General features: G+C 59.7%; 1 protein-coding gene across 3 annotated transcripts; it reads left to right on the top strand.

The window, feature by feature from the left end:
- OBSL1 (obscurin like cytoskeletal adaptor 1) lies at positions 1-19482 on the top strand. Of its 3 annotated transcripts, XM_037029092.1 has the most exons (21): positions 1-1353; positions 3006-3275; positions 3359-3610; positions 3775-4077; positions 4483-4779; positions 5807-6079; positions 7113-7385; positions 7960-8232; positions 10932-11204; positions 11980-12255; positions 12367-12654; positions 12825-13100; positions 13713-13982; positions 14153-14425; positions 15414-15680; positions 16559-16671; positions 17187-17343; positions 17500-17661; positions 17996-18100; positions 18409-18678; positions 19347-19482. In XM_037029092.1, exons 1-21 carry the CDS (start codon positions 342-344, stop codon positions 19352-19354), a joined length of 5691 nt encoding a protein of 1896 aa, XP_036884987.1. In that variant the 5' UTR covers positions 1-341; the 3' UTR covers positions 19355-19482. The 3 variants fall into 3 exon arrangements, with proteins under 3 accessions (XP_036884987.1, XP_036884986.1, XP_036884988.1); XM_037029091.1 differs by having other exon boundaries at positions 18409-19482; XM_037029093.1 differs by lacking the exon at positions 12825-13100 and having other exon boundaries at positions 18409-19482.
- The last annotated feature ends 121 nt before the right edge of the window (positions 19483-19603 follow it).

The following is a 19603-nucleotide window of genomic DNA, read 5'->3' as shown; positions in this document are numbered from 1 at the left end:
GGCCCAGGCTGTGGGAGGGGGCTGGGAAGAGAAGCTTTCTGGAGCAGGAAGCCCGGCTGCGGGCTGGGGAGGCTGCCGGGCCCCTCGCTGTGAAGGCAAACAGGAAGGACTGCCCCCAGATCTCTGCGCTCCGGCCCGGGAATCGCCGCCACCTCAGAGCTGCAGGTCCGGGCGGAGGGTAAGGAGGCAGGCGGGAGCGGGCGGCTCTGGGAGAGCTCCACAGTCCCCACGCCGGACCCCAGACGCACCCTGCCTCCCAGGTTCCCGCCGTAGCTCCGGGCGTCTGAGCGTCCACTGCCCGCCCTTCCTTTGAGCACTGCAGGTCGTCTGCGACCGCCGTGATGAAGGCGAGCGCGGGCAATCAGGGAAGCCCCCCGTGCTTTCTGCGCTTCCCGCGGCCCGTGCGGGTGGTAAGTGGCGCCGAGGCCGAGCTCAAGTGCGTGGTCCTGGGGGAGCCGCCACCCACTGTCGTATGGGAGAAGGGCGGGCAGCGGCTGGCGGCCTCGGAGCGCTTTAGCTTCCCCACCGACGGGGCTGAGCACGGCCTGCTGCTGACTGGCGCGCTGCCCACCGACGCGGGGGTCTACGTGTGTCGCGCCCTCAACGCGGCCGGGGAGGCCTACGCGGCGGCCGCGATCACCGTGCTGGAGCCGCCAGCCCCCGAGCCCGATCCCCAGCCCACCGAGCCCTCGCTGCTGCCGCCCGGGACCAGAGAGGGCGCCCCGGTGTTCCTAACGGGGCCCCGGTCGCAATGGGTGCTTCGGGGGACAGACGTGGTGTTGGCGTGCCAGGTGGGGGGCCTCCCCGCGCCCACTCTATACTGGGAGAAGGACGGGATGGCCCTGGACGAAGTGTGGGACAGCAGTCACTTCGTGCTGGAGCCTGGCGGCGCGGAGGGGACGGGGGGCGCCAGCCTAGCGCTGCGCATCCGGGCGGCGAGGCTGCCGGACTCGGGCGTCTATGTATGCCACGCCCGCAACGCGCACGGTCACGCGCAGGTCGGTGCGCTGCTCCAGGTGCACCAGCCCCCAGAGAGCCCGCCCGAGGACTCCGACGGGGCCCCCAAGCCCGTGGTGGAGCCACTCAAGTGCGCGCCCAAGACCTTCTGGGTGAACGAGGGCAAGCACGCCAAGTTCCGCTGCTACGTGATGGGCAAGCCAGAGCCTGAGATCGAATGGCACTGGGAGGGCCGCCCGCTGCTCCCCGACAGTCGCCGCCTCACGTACCGCGACCGCGACGGCGGCTTCGTGCTCAAAGTGCTCTACTGCCAGGCCAAGGACCAGGGGCTCTACGTGTGCGCCGCGCGCAACTCGGCAGGCCAGACGCTCAGCGCCGTGCAGCTGCACGTCAAAGGTACAGCGGCCCCCCTCCCAGACCCTCCTGACTCCGACCACCCCTTCGTGCCCCGCGCTGCCCTCTAGACTGGGCCAGGGAAGGGGGACGGGGGGACGGGGGGACCGGGCGCTGAGTATGGAAATCCTGTTTCCTGCCGGCCTCCCACCGCCTGGGGATGCGAATTTAGTAGGTCTCCATGGTACCCAGGAACTTATTAGCAAACTCAGGTGATCCTGAAGCAGATGGTGGAAAAACCTCCCTTTCATTTGCAAACTGAGAGGGGTCTAGAATTCTTCTGGTCCACTGGCTTTTCAACCTCTGTTGTTTTACTCCTCCCCCGCCCCCCACCATGGAAATCCCACTTAAGGCCCCAACATATTAGAGAGAAAAGGATCGTTTTATGGCTGGAAATTGTTTACATTTTTTTAATTTGTTGATTTGAGAGAGAGAAACGTGGATTTGTTGTTCCACTTACATGTTCATTGGTTGATTCTTGTCTGTGCCCTGCCTGGGGATGGAACCAGACACACTCAGACTCAGCTCCAACCAACTGAGCTACTCCGCCAGGGCTTTGGCTGTAAATTTCTAAGTCCAGACTTATTAACATGGGCTTAGAAAGCCAATCAGAACGAGTGGGCTTTTTTATTGAATACACACATTTTAAGTTGAGGTTGCGTTCATCCAGGGGTCTGGTCTGTGAGCCCTGTGGCAAAGGCTGGCTGCAGGCCTCCCATTGGGAAATTCCTAGCTCACACCAAAGGCAAATGTGGGAGAAAAACTGCCCAGCGATTTTTGAGCATCCTTGCATTCACTGCCCTCCCCAGGTCTGCAAGAGGAGGAAGGCGAAGGAGAGAAAATTTGTATTGCAAAGTTGAGTCACCAGCAATGTCTAGTACATGCTCATAAAACAGAAAATGGGGAAACATCGCTCTCTCACACTGGAAGTTAAAGCTCTCCGTGTTAGGAATTCGTCCCATCTTGCGGGATTTTACCTTTACCAGTTATTTCCCAAGTTTTTCCCCCTAGAAGAAAAAAATTGGCAAATTTCTGAGCCTTCCCTGGCATGCATTGAGGCATGCGGCACCTGTGCCACAGTGGCGACCTCACGGGTACACCACCACATGCCGGCCAGGGGGGCTAAACTCTCTGAATACAAGATACCCAGCAGGAAGGCAGAGCTCCCCAGAGCTATTGGACATAAGCACTTCTCCGGCATCCTCACTCAGGTGAACCCACCAGCTGGTTTCCAACATCATGCTTTCTTTTTGCAAAACACATTTTTGAAAATGCTTAAAAGTACTTTAAAAAGGAAATTTAACTCAGACCCTGGCAGAATTTGTGTCGTGCCCCTGATGGGGCCCTAAGGGACAGTTTGAAAATCACTGATGTGGTCCAAGCCCTCTGTCCCCTTTCCCTGCTTTACAGGTAAGAAACCTGAGGCTCAGGATCACTAAAATGGCCTTGCTCAAGGTGACGGGGCCAGTGTCAGGGTCAGATGAGAATTTAGGCCATCTGATTTCCCTTTGGGAACTTTTCTTGTGAGTCCACAATGCCTGCCAGCTCTGGGAGAAAAGCAAATGCCGTGGCCGATGTGGGGTTTGGCTGCCGGTGACACAAGGAGGAGTCCCTCTCCCTGTCTGAGCCTTCTCTGGTCTCTCTCCTCCCCACAGAGCCCCGCCTCCGCTTTTCCAGGCCCCTGCAGGACGTGGAGGGCCACGAGCATGGGACTGCTATGCTGGAGTGCAAAGTGCCCAACTCCCGCATTCCCACGGCCTGGTTCCGCGAGGACCAGCGGCTGTTGCCCTGCCGCAAATACGAACAGATCGAGGAGGGCACCATCAGACGCCTCATCATTCACAGGCTGAAGGCGGATGACGACGGTGTCTACCTGTGCGAGATGCGGGGCCGGGTGCGCACTGTGGCCAGTGTGACAGTCAGAGGTTGGCTGGCCAGCGGGAGGAGGCCGAGGCTGAGAGGGACAGGTGCCCTGACCTCGGGCTAATGGGCTCTGTCCGCATCTCAGGGCCCATCCTAAAGCGGCTGCCCCGGAAACTTGACGTCCTCGAGGGCGAGAACGCGGTGCTGCTGGTGGAGACGCGAGAGGCTGGGGTTGAGGGGCGCTGGAGCCGCGACGGGGAGGACCTACCGACCACCTGCCAGAGCAGCTCCGGCCACATGCACGCCCTGGTCCTTCCGGGCGTCACTCGAGAAGATGCTGGCGAGGTCACCTTTAGCCTGGGCAACTCCCGTACCACCACTCTTCTCAGAGTCAAATGTGAGGGCGCAAAAGCCTCTGGCCGGGGTCCTAAAGGGCTGGACAGGGGGCCAGAGCACAAGGGAGACCAGACGCTCGTGTCTGGGGTGGCAAAGTGGACCTCCGGTGGGAGGGTGGTGGGTGGCCGGAGCAGGGCCCCAGGACAAACCGTGCCTTTGTCTCAGGCATCAAGCACAATCCCCCGGGACCCCCGGTATTGGCAGAGATGTTGAAGGGCCACAAGAACATGGTCTTGCTGACCTGGAAGCCTCCCGAGCCAGTTCCCGAGACCCCCTTCGTCTACCGGCTGGAGCGGCAGAAGGTGGGCTCAGAAGACTGGGTCCAGTGCTTCAGCATTGAGAACGCCGGGGCCGTGGAGGTGTCGGGAGACTGCGTGCCCTCCGAGGGCGACTACCGCTTCCGCATCTGCACAGTCAGCGAGCACGGCCGCAGTCCCCACGTTGTGTTCCACGGGTCTGCTCGCCTCGGTGAGTGGTCCCTGCCAGACCCGGCCTGTCAGCAGCGCCGCCCCGAGTCACACCCTCTTCTTCCTTCTGCAGCTCTGGGTCCCTGGCTTCTTAAGTGTCCTTCACCTGCAACATCTGCCCTCCATCACCTTTCTAGTTCTTTTTCTTCTTATTATTTATTTATTTATCTTTAGAGGGGAAGGGAAGGAGAGAGGGAGAGAAATATCAGTGTATGGTTGCCTCTGCCGAGGACACACAATGTATTGTGTGTCCCCTGCCGGGAACTGGCCTGCAACCCAGGCATGTGCCCTGACTGGGAATCGAACCGCGATCCTCTGGTTCGCAGGCCCGTGCTCAATCCACTGAGCTACACCAGCCAGGGCTTACCTTTCTAGTTCTGATGGCTGCACTCTCTCCCCTTCTCAGTGCCCACAGCTCGCGTGGTGGTAGGTCTGAGGGACGTGCAGGTGTACGATGGGGAAGATGCCGTCTTCTCCCTTATTCTCTCCACCGTCATCCCGGGAACCTGGTTCCTTAATGGGGTAGAACTCCAGAGCACCGAGCTGGAGGGCCAGGTGGAGCCCGGGACTCTGCGGTACCACGTGGAGCACAACGGCCTGCAGCACCTACTCACCCTGCACGCCGTCACGCGCCAGGACAGTGGGGCCCTCGTCGGCTTCAGCTGCACGGGCGTGCAGGACTCGGCTGCCCTCACCATCCAAGGTTAGTGCTGGCGGGCCCCCGAGGTGGGCAGACAAGGCCAGGACACGAGTCTTGTTGGCACTTCTCACACCTGGGCTGTGAGAGTAAGGACTGCCCATGGTGGGCTGAGCTGGAGGACCCTGGTCCAGCAGGCAGGCTGCAAACCACGTGCCACGGACGGGGGACCCCTTGCTGATTCATCAGCGTCATATTCAGGTTCTCTGGAGTGCCTCGTGGTTTACAGAATTCTGTCCCGTTTATCATTTCACAGACACAGGCCCTGGCTCCTAGGCCCCTAGCTTCCTGCCCTACCTCGTGATCACTAACATTGACATAGCTCCTTCCTATGTGTCAGGCACAGTCCTTATCACTCTACATGCATTAACACAAGGCTTTTAACAGCCCTAGGGCATAGGTTCTTTTGTCAACCCATTCTGCACATGAGGAAACTGAGGCACAGAGAGGTTGAGTGACTGGGCCAAAGAAAGTCACAAAGCGAATGAGCGGTGGAGCTGGACTACGAACCCAGGCAGTCTGGCTCCAGAGTCACGCTCTGCGGCCTTTGGAGACAGGGAAGGAGAGGGACCTAGGTGCCCTGGGACCACAGCTGGTGGGGGTCTGCAAGTTCAGGGAGCATGCTGGCATTTGCTGTCCCACCATTACCAGAGATGGTAAGGCCAATCGAGAATGCCTCAGCACCCACACACAGGGCACTGAGGTGGTCAGCTGCCAGCATCCCAGGAGGAGGGCAAAGTGAGGATTAACTCATAGCCAGAGTAGCATTTCCAAAACGCAACCAGGGATCACCCCCATCAGAGTCACCTGGAGAGCTGGGTCATCACGCAGCTTCCCCGGTCCCTGTAAGACTCGGGACAAGGTGACTAAGAATCTGCACTTGCACGGGCTCCCTAGGAATCCTGTGCACACTGAAACCACTGCTCTTAAGGATTGGTGTGTGAGCGGCAGTTGTCTGGCCTGTTGGTCCCACACCCTCGAGCGAGCACATGCAGGGGTGGGAGGCTGGGTGCGAGCGAGTTTCTTCTTACAGAGAGCCCGGTGCACATCCTGAGCCCCCAGGGCAAGGTGTCGTTGACCTTCACAACCTTGGAGCGGGTGGTGCTGACGTGTGAGCTCTCCCGCATGGACTTCCCGGCCAGCTGGTACAAGGATGGACAGAAGGTGGAGGAGAGCGAGTCGCTGGTGGTGAAGATGGACAGACAGAAACATTGCCTGATCCTGCCCGCTGCGGAAGTCCGGGACAGTGGCGAGTTTGAGTGCAGAGCAGAAGGGGTCTCGGCCTTTTTCAGGGTCACCGTCCAAGGTCAGGAACCATGGTGGCCTGGGTTCCTCCAGCTGAGGTGGCCTGTCTGGGGTGTGGAGTCCCTTCCATGGAAGTCCTGGTGGGCCAGGGGATGTGTTTCAGGCCACTCTGCACTCACTTCTTAATATTCCCGTGAGCAAACACACCGGCCCGCTGTGTACCCTCTGCTGTGTGAGGGTGTGGGGAGCTACGTTCGACTAAGGAGGGTAGGAGCTAACACGTCCTGGACGTCTACTAGCCATCTGTTCTGCTAGGTTCTTCAAGTACACACTGGTTTAATCTGCACAACTAAATGAAAGGCAATATATCACCAGTTCGCAGATGAAGAAACAGGCTCAGAGAGGTTATGCAATGTGCCCATTATCACACAGCTAGCAAACACTGGAGCTGGGTTTACACGCAGGATTACCTACCTTGTTGTCGCAGGCTGCAGGGTCAAAGGGAGGTGTTAAGTGCAGTGGTCCAGTGGTTCTCAGACGCTGGTTTGTGTCCTGATTGCCTCAGAACTGCTGCAGGGGCCTGTTACAAGTGCAGCGTACGCCCAGGCCCCCAACTGCCGGAGCCGGAACACGCAGGACAGAGCCTGCAGAACCACTCTGGGAGGGCGGCTTGGGACCCACTCAGCCAGCTCACCTCACTCTAAGTGGAAACCCAGTTCCAACTCCATTGCCAGGAGGTCCCCTAGCCCGTGCCTGGATGCACCCAGTGACAGGGAACTCACTGCCCATGGGAGCAGCTGTCCCACTGTGGTACCGCTAGGTCATTCCCACGTGGCCCTGCCGTAGTCTGTGATACTGATCTCTCAGCCCAGACAGTGGTTCTCTGTGCCTCCCTCCTCCCAAGTCCCCACCCAGTGGCCTCTGACCCTCTCTGACTCCCAAAGCGTCTTTCTGTCACGTGATCTGTCATGCCTCAGGTCATCACCCCAGCATCCCCCACACAGCATGGCCTCGACCTTCCCAGTGTTCTCCAGCACAGACTCACATCTCCCGTGTTGGGGGGACCCATGTGACCCTGACTCTGCTCCCACCAGACCCCCCTGTGCGCATCCTGGATCCCCGAGAGCACGTGTTTGTGCACGCCATCACCTCCGAGTACGTCATGCTGGCCTGCAAGGTGGACCGAGAGGACGCCCCCGTGCAGTGGTACAAGGACGGGCAGGAGGTAGAGGACAGCGACATCATGGTCCTGGAGAACGAAGGACCCCATCGCCGCCTGGTGCTGCCTGCAGCCCAGCCCTCTGACGGGGGCGAGTTCCAGTGTGTCGCTGGAGACGAGCGTGCCTGCTTCACCGTTACCATCACAGGTGGGGTGGGGCCTGTGGGACGGGGGAGGGGCTCCCTGCCCTGGCCTCCCTCTTCCTGCCGATCACACGCGGGCGGACCCACAGCCTGTACCCTGAGGGCCAGTCATTGCAGGAAGTGCATTGTCAGAAACACGCTGGTCACAGGGAAGCCCTGTCCTCTCTGTTCTCCGGAAAACCCCTGCTGAGGCAGTGGTACCATTGGGCAGTTTAGGGCAGGTAGATGCTAGAGGGGTCAGAAGATCTTGAGGCCTTTGGGAAACCCCAGCTCCATCTGGGCACCCAACCCTCCTCTTCCCTGGCCCCACCCTTCATACCGTCCCTGTCCCAACCAGAGAATGTGGAATGTTCTATGGCCGGGACTGTGGCCGTGCCCTTGATGTGCTTGGGGAGTGGTTTTGTCTGCAGCTGTGAGCAGCTGTCTTGAGTAGCTGAGACACAAGACGCTACCTGAGGGAGGGCCCGGTTCCACGCATGGCACGCTTTCCAGGAGTGGGGACCAGGCATGGGTCAGGCAGGGTGGCAGGGCCCATCGCCCTAGCCCCTGACGCCCGGCCATGCGGTCCCCGTCCTCCAGACGTTGCCGCGTGGATTGTGTACCCTAGCAGCAAGGTGTACGTGGCCGCCGTGCGCCTGGAGCGTGTGGTGCTGACCTGTGAGCTGTGCCGGCCCTGGGCCGAGGTGCGCTGGACCAAAGATGGGGAAGAGGTGGTGGAGAGCCCAGCTCTGCTCCTGCAGAAGGAAGACACTGTCCGCCGCCTGGTGCTGCCTGCCATCCAGCTGGAGGACTCTGGCGAGTACTTGTGTGAAATCGATGACGAATCAGCTTCCTTCACCGTCACCGTCACAGGTGTGGGCCTCCCCCAGCTTCCCGAGGTCACCAGAGGACAGTCTTGAGCCCTTGGAGGAGCTGGTCACATAGCCCCTAACTAGCACACTGCCGGGGGTGGGGGGCATGGTTACGGATGCCCCCGTATGGGGCCTCCCTGCCTGGGTGAGCAGGCTCCCCGGCCAGGCACCCAAGGCCAGGAGTAGCTCCGATCCATAGTCTCATTTACGGAGCACTTTCTTCACGCCAGGTGGGGCCAGGTGTGTGGGTAACTGGTGCGCAGAGCAGAACCATCCCCTGTTCTCAGAGAGCTGCGGTCTAGCTGGGGCGGCACCCGTTGACCAAGGGTCACAGATAGGTAGTCCCCAGGGCCCCATGCAGCCCACAGGTGTGTTTTGTTTGACCTGCAGAGTCTTACCAAACTCAGGACAGTTCAGATAACAATCCAGCATTAGGCATCCTCTTGAAGACGCAGAAGACCCGGCGGCTCTGGTCCCACTGCCCCCCATGGCAACAGACAGCTGGTGCTGAGTAGCAGCTGCCCCCATACGGGGCCCACATTCCTGTCCCACCCTCCTGCTTCTCCCCAGATGACTTCAGCCACTGGCCTTACCTACCTGGCCCCTGTGGGCATTGGAGTTAGCGACCCCTCTGTTAAGTCAACAAACATAGAAATAAATGTATAGCGACACCTGGGGACAAGTGCTGTGAAGGATGAGGGCCAGGGCTCAAGAGATAAGAGCAGGAGAGTCAGGGAGAAAGTCGCCATGCTTCCCCGGGCTGGGCTCCACATACTCAATCGCTGAAAGGCAGACCCTGTAGAGGGTCTTAGAGTGTGGTTGTCCAGGGTCACGATAGGGTGCAGTGAGAGCCCAAGGCCAGGGGCTGTTAACCAGGTGGACAGTAGAAAGCGCCTTCAAAACGGATACCTGGAGCAGGGTCAAGTTAATTAAGTGGGAATGGGTGGGTGGGGTTTGAGCTGAAGGTGAGGGAGAATGTTCAAGGTGGGAAAGCACAGGACGACTGTGGAAGCAGTCGTAGTTCAGTGTCGGGAGCTTTAGGGCCATGGCCAGTCCTGGTGTGGGGATGTGGAGGTGCTGAGGGTAGTGCGGCCTAGGCACCGCTGGCTACGCTGGAGGGACTGTCCTGCTGCTGCCGGTCTTGTTGCCCCTCCCCAGCCCTGTCCTAGGAATAATGCCTCATCCTAGGCTGGGCTGCTTAGGGCCCCCCACTCCTTGGCCCCCAACAGTGCAGCTTGGCACAAACACAAAGCTTTTCTGTGCATCCATCCTGTAGTGAGTCCCTTCAAGCTCTCCGGCTCCACACCCTGGCCAGATACAATGGCCTCAGCCACACACGTGCCAGCCCACGTTTGGCCTGCATGCGAGAAACCAGATTCTTCACAGGGGAGTTCACACACCACCACCCCAGCTGTGGACCGAGAATCGAGTCCACAGGGAGAATCGAGTCTGGTGCCAAGCCGAGGTCCCACAGCTGTGCAGGAACCCCAACCCCATCATTCCACCTGATCCTCACCCCACAGGCAGTCACACTGCAATCAGCCGACCTTGCTGGATCCCAGAGAACCAGCCTGAATTCTCTAGACTCATAACAAGCCCAGTTAGGAAGGTGGTTTGCAGAGGCAGAGGGCTGAGTGTGCTGGTGGGCACCTCTGCCCATGCTGGTGACCCTGCACAAACTTGAGACCAGGAAACTACCAATTTCCCAGCCCAGCCACAAGGGGGCTGAATGCTAAAGGAGCACCGAGATGTCTCAGGTAAGATTCTGGGAGACTCCCAGGGTACCCGGGAATGAGGGCAAGCCCTGGCTCAGGGCACTGTCACCTCCAATGGTGACAGGTTTCTTCCTATGGAGTAGTAACTGCCATTGAGCAGCTGGAGATGAACTCCCAGAATCAGCAGTTAGCATCCCCGGGGAACTCTCAGACAGGTGTTGGTAACACCCACAGATGCAGAGCTCCTGTGTGGTGCTGACCTGAGAGCTGCGCTCAGCTCAGAATCCCCGCCACTGCCCGCAGAGCCTGAGCCTCCCCTCAACCAGGGGTGGTTCTTCCTCCCGCCCTAGAGTGGGCGGAGCCAGCTGTGACCTTCAGGAAGTGGCTTGGTCACTCTCCACCTCAGTTTCCTCATCTGGAAATCAGGGATAAAACAAAGCCGCCGCCGGGCTCCCCCCACCCCCCCCAGGGATGACTGTGAAGGCTAAATGTGTGAGGTGCAGAGGGCAGGTCCTAGAACCTGAGAAAGTGGTACATGAGTATCTGCCACTACGGACCCACAATCCCGTATCCAAATTCCAAAATCGAAAAGTCAAAACCAAACGGTGTTTTGTAAGTTAGGCATTTGACATCAATTCAGTAAAACCTGAGCTCAAACACGGTGAAGCTATTTGTACTCCTTAATGATTCTGCGTGGAGTGAATACATCTGTATGTTACCCTGAGGAAATGTTAACGTGATGGATGATGCCGGTGCCCCAGTGGGGGCGGGGATGTGACATGATAAATGCACTGATCTGAGCATGCTGGATTCTGTCACACCCGTGGCTGCAGGGACTTGAGAGAACAGTTTGTGGGCCTACGATTCCTTGTTATTATCCTCATTGCTCTTCTTATTGTGGGTGACAGGGACTTCATGCTGCCAAATGGCTCCAGGGAGGCTGGCAGTGAGCTCGTGACAGCCTGTGGTTGCCCCCACTCTGCAGAGCCCCCGGTGCGCATCATTTACCCCCGAGACGAGGTGACCTTGATCGCCGTGAGCCTGGAGTGTGTGGTGCTCACGTGTGAGCTGTCACGGGAGGATGCCCTGGTGCACTGGTACAAGGACGGGCTCGAGGTGGAGGAGAGCGAGTCCCTGGTGCTGGAGAGTGACGGGCCCTGCCGCCGCTTGGTGCTTCCCGCTGCCCAGCCCGCAGACGGGGGCGAGTTTGTGTGCGACGCTGGAGACGACTCCGCCTTCTTCACCGTCACTGTCACAGGTGAGCAGTCCCTGGGGCGCCCTGGAGAGCTAGAAAAGCAGGAGGTTGAGGGACAGACACCCAGATATCCCACTTTCTGCATTGGGGGGCTCCCCTTTTGCCCACACAGCGCTCCTCCTCTCCACCCTCTCGTCCTCCAGTCTCCTTGTGCTCGGCCATCAGAGAGCTCTGGGTGTTCCAAATCAGGTCAGGACAGGGACCAGGGCCCCGGTAAAGAGAGTCTAGCAATCAAACGTACTCATTCATTCATCTACTCAACCAGTATTTATTGAGCAACTACTCTGTGCTCAGCACTGTTCCAGGTGCTGATGGGTACAGTAATGAACCAGTAAGAGAAAACCTCCTGTATTCATGGAGTGAGCATTCTAGTGAGAGTGGACAGACAACAAGTAAATAAAACGGATGGTTTTTCAGGTGGTATAAGTGCATCAGAGGCAAAGCAGGGAAGGGGAAAGAAAGTGGGGGACAGGTAGGGTATCCACTGGGGTCAGACAGATCTGGGCCTCTTTCTGTCCATGTGACCTTGGACGAGTCTCTTCCCTCCAAAGAGGTCGTCATCTGTAAAGTGAAGGCAGCAGCTGTACCCCTGTAGAGAGTGCCAGGAGCGGCAGAGGAAGGAGCTGCTGTGTGTTTAGCATAGCACCTGGCGCACCACAGGTGCCGTGGATTGTAGCTGGTCCCTTTCCCAGGGACCAGCTACACAGTGAAGGGAGAGGGCTGAGGAGCTAGCAGGTGAGGCTGAGCCTGCCTGCGCCCCTCTCTGTTCACCCACCAGCCCCGCCAGAGAGGATCGTGCGCCCGGCAGCCCGCTCCCTGGACCTGCAGTTCAGGGCTCCGGGGCGTGTGGAGCTGCGCTGTGAGGTGGCCCCTGCTGGGTCCCAGGTGCGCTGGTACAAGGATGGGCTGGAGGTGGAAGCTTCGGATGCCCTGCAGCTGGGTGCTGAGGGACCCACTCGCACCCTGATCCTGCCCCACGCCCAGCCCAAGGATGCTGGGGAATATGTGTGTGAGACCCGTGATGAAGCTGTCACCTTCAACGTCAGCCTGGCTGGTGGGTGCTCTGGGCCAGCCCAAGGTGGGGGAGGTAGAAGCAAGCCCAAGCTGATGCCCTCTTCTCTCTCTCTCTCTCTCTCTCTTTCTCTCCCCCGGCCTCTCCCCCAAGAGCCCCCAGTCCAGTTCCTTGCCCCAGAGGCAGCCCCTGCCCCAGTCTGTGTGGCACCTGGAGAGCTGGTGATGCTGAGCTGCGAACTGTCCCGGGCAGGGGCCCTGGTCTTCTGGAGCCACAACGGCAGGCCGGTGCAGGAGGGTGAGGGCCTGGAGCTCCGCACTGAGGGCCCCCGCCGCATCCTCTGCATCCAGTCTGCGGAGCCGGCTCACGCAGGCCTCTACACCTGTCAGTCCCGGCAGGCCCCAGGGGCCCCCAGCCTCAGCTTCACTGTCCAGGTAGCAGGTAAGTACAGCCTGGGCAGGAAGCCTGAGAGCTGCTCCCCGAGCTTCCCCACCTCACTAGCATGCCTTAGTTGCTCCTCGTCCCACCCCTCTCAGAACCTTGCCTCCCACTGCCCTCCACATAGCCCTTGAGCCACTTCCTCCCAGTGACCCACAGCTCTGTCCCCACAGAGCCCCCTGTGAGGGTGGTGGCCCCTGAGGCGGCCCAGACAAGGGTTCGTGGTACCCCAGGCCGGGACCTAGAGCTGGTGGTGCACCTCTCTGGGCCTGGGGGCACTGTGCGCTGGTACAAGGACGGGGAGCGGCTGGCGAGCCAGGGGCGGGTGCAGCTGGAGCAGGCCGGGGCAAGGCAGGCGCTGCGGGTGCGGGGGGCACAGAGCAGAGACGCTGGGGAGTACCTGTGCGACGCCCCCCAGGACAGCCGCATCTTCCTCGTCAGTGTGGAAGGTAATAGCACACCCCTCGCACCCTGTGGGCCCTGGGCCCCCAAAGTCCACACCCCCCCACCATTCTGGGACCCCTTCATCCCTCACCCCCACCTCACTGCCTCTAGCTACAACTAGTTCATGCACAGCCATTGCTTGGAGAGGGGTTCAGGGGCCCCTTGTCCAGAAACCCTCAAGTAGAAAGAGGCATCACCCAGTGGTTAAAAGAAGGGGCTCTGGAGTGACCCCCAGGTTCCGGTCTGGATTCTGCATCCCAGTAGTTGTGTGACCCCAGGAAATTGCTAACTTCAGAGTCCTTGAACACCTCTGAGGTGGGGAGGACATTGCTGGTTTTATCGGGCTGTTGAAGGAGATAAGGAGGATCCATACATAGTAAGTGATTTATTATTAATAGGGAGTCAGGTGGGGCCCCAGGCCGGGATGAAGAGGAGTGGGCCAAGAGAGGCAGGGAGCTGGCATCTAGTCCTCTGGGACACCCCTGTGGCTGGTACACAGTAGGCTCTGGAAAGGCCTGTTAAGTAACTGGGCATGAGGCCTCTACCTGCTGGTGAGGATGAAAAGGAGGGAGGGGCAGAGACCCAGCCCACCTCACTGCCTGATCTCCCCTGACCAGAACCACCACTGGTGAAGCTGGTCTCAGAGCTGATGCCACTCACCGTCCACGAGGGTGACGATGCCACATTCCGGTGTGAAGTCTCTCCTCCAGACGCCAATGTCACCTGGCTGCGCAATGGGACCGTGGTCACTCCAGGGTCCAGGCTGGAGATGGCTCAGAATGGATCCAGCCGTACACTGACTGTGCGAGAATGCCAGCTCAAGGACGCAGGGACCGTGACTGCCCAAGCAGGGGGCGCAGCCACAAGTGCCCGGCTCCACGTTCGAGGTTTGATCCCGATGGGGACGCAGTGGTCTTGTTCCCTGTACCTGTTCTCCCAGCCTGTTTCCTCGTGGCTTTGTCCTTGTGCCCAGGGACCAACCAGTGAGATGGAGCAGGGGGTCAGCTTCCAGGCCCCTCCAGGGTCAGCTCCATGGCCCCCTCCCGTTCCTCCCCAGAAACGGAGCTGCTGTTCCTTCGGCGGCTGCAGGATGTGCGGGTGGAGGAAGGCCAGGACGTGTGCCTGGAAGTGGAGACGGGCCGAGTGGGCACGGCAGGGGCCGTGCGCTGGCTTCGGGGTGGGGAGCCCCTACCCTGCGACTCCCGCGTGTCTGTGGCCCAGGAGGGCCATGTCCACCGCCTCTTCATCCATAGTGTCGTGCTGGCTGATCAGGGCACCTATGGCTGCGAGAGCCACCACGATCGTACCCTGGCCAGGCTCAGCGTGAGGCGTGAGTGTCCTGTCCTCTCCTAACAGGCAGTCCTTTCCTGGCTGGCCCAGGGCCCTCAGACCCCCACCAAATTGCCCCTTGCCGCTGAGGCAAGTCAGCCCTGGCTGACCTCCAGGAATGTGACCCGAAGTGGCCTTCCCAAAGCAAAACTTTTCTTTTTCTAGTGTTTTCTGTTTACCTTAGGAACTCCGTGTGGATGTTGCCTTTAATTTTAAATGGCCATATTGGCTTTGGTATAAACATAAATACTACCTTCTAAAAGACTTGTGGCGTTTATATGTTCCTCTAATGTCCCATTTCAGAAGCAGGGATGCCTGGCAAGTAGCGCCCCCACGCCCCAGGCTGGAACCTTCTAGTCCCCGTGTGGCCTCATGCAAATTACCTAACCTTCCTGGGCCAAGTCTTCCTAAAAATGCAGCTGGCCCCTACTTTAAGGGTCTTTGGAGATATTACATGAGATACTATGAAAAGTGTCTGCACAGAGCTTGGTAGATGGTTCTCACTGGTGATATTTACTGTCTTAGAACTTATTTCATTCATTTAGTCACAATAGACCCATGTTGCAATGCTCTTTGCCTTGTGTAATTGGGGAAACTAAGGCTTAGAGAGGTTAAGCAGTTTGTCAAAGGCCTCACAGCACACAAACCATGTGGCAGAACCAGAGTCCGTTATCGGCATGTCTGACTCCCAGTTCTGTGCTCCTTCTGGGTGAGGGTCACAGCACCCCTCACCCAGACTCCTCACTTCTACTGCACCCCATCTCCTTTGTGTGTCCCCTCTCCTAACCCCAATAAGCTCATCTCTTGCCCCATGTCTGGTGGGCCATGCTGCCTTCTCCCGTACCCTGGTTCTGAGCTTCATTCCATAGGCCCTCACTAGGTCGGGTGCCAGGGGTGGGGAAGGTAGAGTTAAGGGGTGTGCGAGCCCCCCTAAAGCCATGCCTGGAGCCTGAGCTCTCATTCTCCCTCTCCCTGTCTCCCCCCACCAGCGAGGCAGCTAAGGGTGCTGAGGCCTCTGGAGGATGTGGCCGTCGTTGAGGGGGGCAGTGCTGCCTTCCAGCTGGAGCTGTCCCAGGAGGGTGTGACCGGGGAATGGGCCCGAGGTGGAATCCGGCTGCACCCGGGGCCTCAGTGCCACATCCACACCGAGGGCCACACTCACCGCCTGGTACTTGGTGGCTTGGGCCTGGCTGACTCAGGCTGCATCTCCTTCACCACGGACTCCCTGCGCTGTGCGGCCAGACTCACTGTGAGAGGTGCGGGCTCCAGGCCACCGCCTGCCTGCTGACTTCCTGGGTGTGACTCCACTGACCCCCCCCTCCCTGTGTGGCCCCCACTGACCATGCCTGTTCCAGTGTGCCTTTCACTGACCTCTCTGCTACAGTGTGACTGCCCCAGTGACTGCCCCACCTGAGTGTGGCTCCTCAACAGCATGATGCAGCATGGCTACACTGAGCCTCCCATCTCTGTGAACCACTGACTGTGAGCACAGCCGCACAAGTGTGGCCCCACTGACTGCTCTGAGTGTGACCCTGCTGACCACACCTGCCTGCTATGCCCCTGTCGCCTGCCTGAGTGTGGCCTTCTGACCACTCAAGTCCCAGTGGTCCACTGTCTGTGCCTGAGGATGAGTCCACTAGCACCTCTGCTGAGTGTCCCCATGGTGGCTTCCAGCCCGGTGTGTTTCCCACTGGCCACACCTGTTCTAAGGTCCCCCTTGCTTCTCTGAAGCCATTGTGTCGTCCCCCGTGATCCAAGGTCTCCTGCTCATCCAGCCAAATGTGGCCCCCACTGGCCATGCCTGTCTGTGGGGGCCTCCACTGGTATCTCTGCTCTGGCTCCCCGACACCACTCCCCTCTAGCACCAGCATGTCCCACACTGGCCACCTTCAAGTGTTACTGCCAGCTGGCCATTCTTGCCCATTGACCCCTGTACCCTCACTGATCAGCATCCCCATGGACTATTTGTTCCAGCACATCCCCCACTCACCAGTGACCTCCACACTGATGGCCTGGCCTAGGTGTGTCTACCATTGACCCTTGTGCCCATGAGTGTTCTCGTCCCCAGGGGCCAGGTCCCCATCCTGCCCTCACCCCTGCTCCCTCTGTACCGTCTTCCTCTTCTCACTCCCAGAGGCCCCAGTGACCATTGTGCAGGTGCCACACGACCTAGAGGTGACTGAGGGGGACACAGCTACATTCGAGTGCGAGCTTTCCCAGGCTTTGGCTGACGTTACCTGGGAGAAGGTCAGATCCCAGCCCCGCCCACCTCAGCATCCTAACAACAGTGATAATGCCCCAAACACACTAGAATACTGAGTGGATGTGCCTAGCACTGTGCTCAGATTTGCTCTACGTTTAATCCTTTAATCTTTACAACAACCCTTTGAGGTAGGTCTCGTTATCTTCATGTTACCTACAAGGAGATTGGGGCTCTGTGGGGTGAAGTATTGCCCAGGGGAAGACAAAAGGGGCAGAGCCCATATTTGAATCCAGATTTCCCTAATTTCCGAATCCACACACATGGCAGTGTGATTGGTACATGACCCTGGGCTTCCCGTGTCTATGAAGCCCCTTCTCAGCCCTATCGGGCTCAAAGGGCAACATCTTCCCAGTGAGGCTCTTAGCGCGGTACTCAGGCGCAGAACGGCTCCATCCCAGCCTAGGGGACACAGACAGGTTTTAAACGCCCCCTGAAACCGCTTGGCACCAACAGAGGGAGCTACCGCCTCACCACGACCCCCTGCCACTTCCACACCTAGGACGGACGCCCGCTCAGCCCAAGCCCTCGGCTCAGGCTCCAGGCCCTCGGTACACGGCGCCTTCTCCAGCTGCGGCGCTGTGGCCCCTTGGACGCCGGGACCTACAGCTGCTTGGTGGGGACCGCTCGTGCCGGCCCTGTCCGCCTGACCGTGCACGGTGGGTACGGGGTGCTGCTGGGGCCGGACCCTAATGTAGGTTTGGGGGCTGCAGATAGGCCCTTTCCTGGGACGGACTCGGCTGCTTCACGGGAGAGGGGCGGGACGGTAGGACCCCTCTGCCCCGTCCCGCCTCACGCCCTTGGCTCCGCCCCAGAGCGGGTGGTCTCTGTGCTCTCGGAGCTCCAGTCGGTGAGAGCCCGCGAAGGGGACGGCGCCACGTTCGAGTGCACCGTATCAGAGGTCGAGACCACCGGGAGCTGGAAGCTCGGAGGCCGCCCACTGAGGCCCGGAGGCCGCGTCCGCATCCGACAGGAAGGTCTGGCCGACTTTCCACTGGTTCTGGCCCCTTGCTGCAGTGGCCCGGGTTCCCACAGACCCCGCCCCACTACGATAAGTCCCACCCCCAGCCCGAATGGGCCCAGTCCCCGGGCAAAGAGCTGTCTCGCTGTCTGTCCGCAGCCCCCAGCTCTGAGTCCTCTGTCCCGGCCGGCTCCACTGCCCCCTCAGCACCCCAATTCCGCACCGCCACCCCGCCCTAGCGCATATTTATTGCGTCGAAAAGGACCAGGGGACCAACTCCGGCCCCACCCTCATCCCCGATCCCGCCCTAGAGGCGGCTCCAGCCTGGCTAGCGCCCTCTTCATCCTCAGGGAAGAAACACATTCTGGTGCTGAGTGAGCTGCGCTCGGAGGATGCGGGTGAGGTCCGCTTCCAGGCAGGACCCGCCCAGTCCGCAGCTGAGCTGGAGGTGGAGGGTAAGCAACCGCGGCGAGGGCGGCCTGGAGGGGGCGTCACCTTCCTTGGGGCAGGCAGCTTGGTGGCTTGTCCTAGGAAAGCTCCTTCCTCGAGGGGCTCTCCTGGGGCGGGTCACAGAGGGGAGTGCGTTTCCTGGGGAGGAAGAAACCTTGGGTTTAGGCTACAGAGTAACGGGCCTGTGGCATAGAGACCTGAGACCAGGAGTTGAGGCCCCAGGGGGAGGGGAGATGAGTTTCTCCTCCAGGCGGGGTAGGGGGCCCTGCGTCTTCTTTTTCTCTTAACTTAAAACCTAGGCCTCCACCCCCAGCACTTCCTCTCCAGATGTGCCGCCGCCCTCCTCGAGAGAAGACGGTTCTAGCGGGCCGCAGGGCAGTACTGGAGGTGACAGTGTCCCGCCCCGGGGGCCACGTGTGCTGGTTGCGGGAGGGGATCGAGCTGTGCCCCGGAGACAAGTACGAGCTGCGCAGCCATGGCCCCACCCACAGCCTGGTCATCCATGACGTGCGACCTGAGGACCAGGGCACCTATTGCTGCCAGGCCGGCAAAGACAGCGCCCAAACGCGACTACTGGTAGAGGGTGAGTGGAAATGACTAGGGCAGGTGGGCTGGCCAAGTAGAAGTGGTCTGAGACACACCTACCCAGGTTTTTCAGGACTTGGGATAGCAAGATGGTTCTGGAGTGTCTGAAGGTAGGAGGTGGGGAAGCCAGAGGTCTCACCCAGGCCAGGAGAGGAGGGAGCTGTTCTCAGCCGGAACCACTTGGTTCAGGGCAGCTGCTCCCACCTTTCTACACCCCTTCCTGTCCGGTGTTCTCCTCACTCCCTCCTGTCCCTGGACCATGTTTGTGTCACCTGAACACCCCATTTGTACCCAAGTTCCTGCCCTTCCCAGTGCTTCTGCTTCATGCCCACCACCTGTCCCTGGCCCCCTTCCTGCTCTCTGCTGGCTCCTGCCCGCCTCGGGGAGTTTAACATGGGCAGAAGACTTCTGAGCTAGTCCCATTTCTTTTCTTTCTCAGTAGGAGATGCCCCGCCCTCCCCCTTGACCCCTGCATTCCCTTTAGATGCCTGGCCTGACCCCAACCAGCCCCCACTTCCCTGCCCCAAAGACAACCTCGACAGAGGCCCAGCAAGGGTTGGGCAGAGGGTGAGGGCCCCGCTCTCCCTGTGTGGGTGCCCAGCCTCTGCTAGGGAGGAAGGCGGCACCCACTCGCTCCCAGCCCCACTCGGAGTCATTCCTCTGCAGGCAGCTAGAAGGACCGAACCAGGCCAGGCGGGTGCCCTCGGACAGCTTGGAAGGCGCATGCCCTTATGCCGGGCAGGGGTGGGGAGGCAGGGGAACCAGAGGTGATGGGAGACAATAAAAGTGATGCAGCCCCTTTCCCTGGCTCTCTGTGTGACATAGGAGGGCAGAACTGGCCTGAGAATCCCGCGTAGTGAGTGACACAGGGAAGCAGAACTATGGTGCTTCTAATTCGGCCCATGGACATGCTAGCCACCAAA

The sequence above is a fragment of the Sturnira hondurensis genome, unplaced genomic scaffold, assembly GCF_014824575.4.
Source record: "Sturnira hondurensis isolate 20B ecotype Veracruz unplaced genomic scaffold, ASM1482457v3 Scaffold0020237, whole genome shotgun sequence".
NCBI classification, from domain to species: Eukaryota; Metazoa; Chordata; class Mammalia; order Chiroptera; family Phyllostomidae; genus Sturnira; species Sturnira hondurensis.
This window is presented reverse-complemented; position numbering and strand designations above follow the sequence as displayed.

What these genes read in the sequence shown, in the direction of transcription:
- OBSL1 (XM_037029091.1), top strand. Translation starts at nt 342, where the DNA reads ATGAAGGCGAGCGCGGGCAATCAGGGAAGCCCCCCGTGCTTTCTGCGC. An exon ending in TTTCAGGGTCACCGTCCAAG is followed by an intron (nt 6,080 to 7,112) that starts GTCAGGAACCAT and finishes TGCTCCCACCAG; the next exon opens with ACCCCCCTGTGCGCATCCTG. An exon ending in GGCCAGGCTCAGCGTGAGGC is followed by an intron (nt 14,426 to 15,413) that starts GTGAGTGTCCTG and finishes TCCCCCCACCAG; the next exon opens with CGAGGCAGCTAAGGGTGCTG.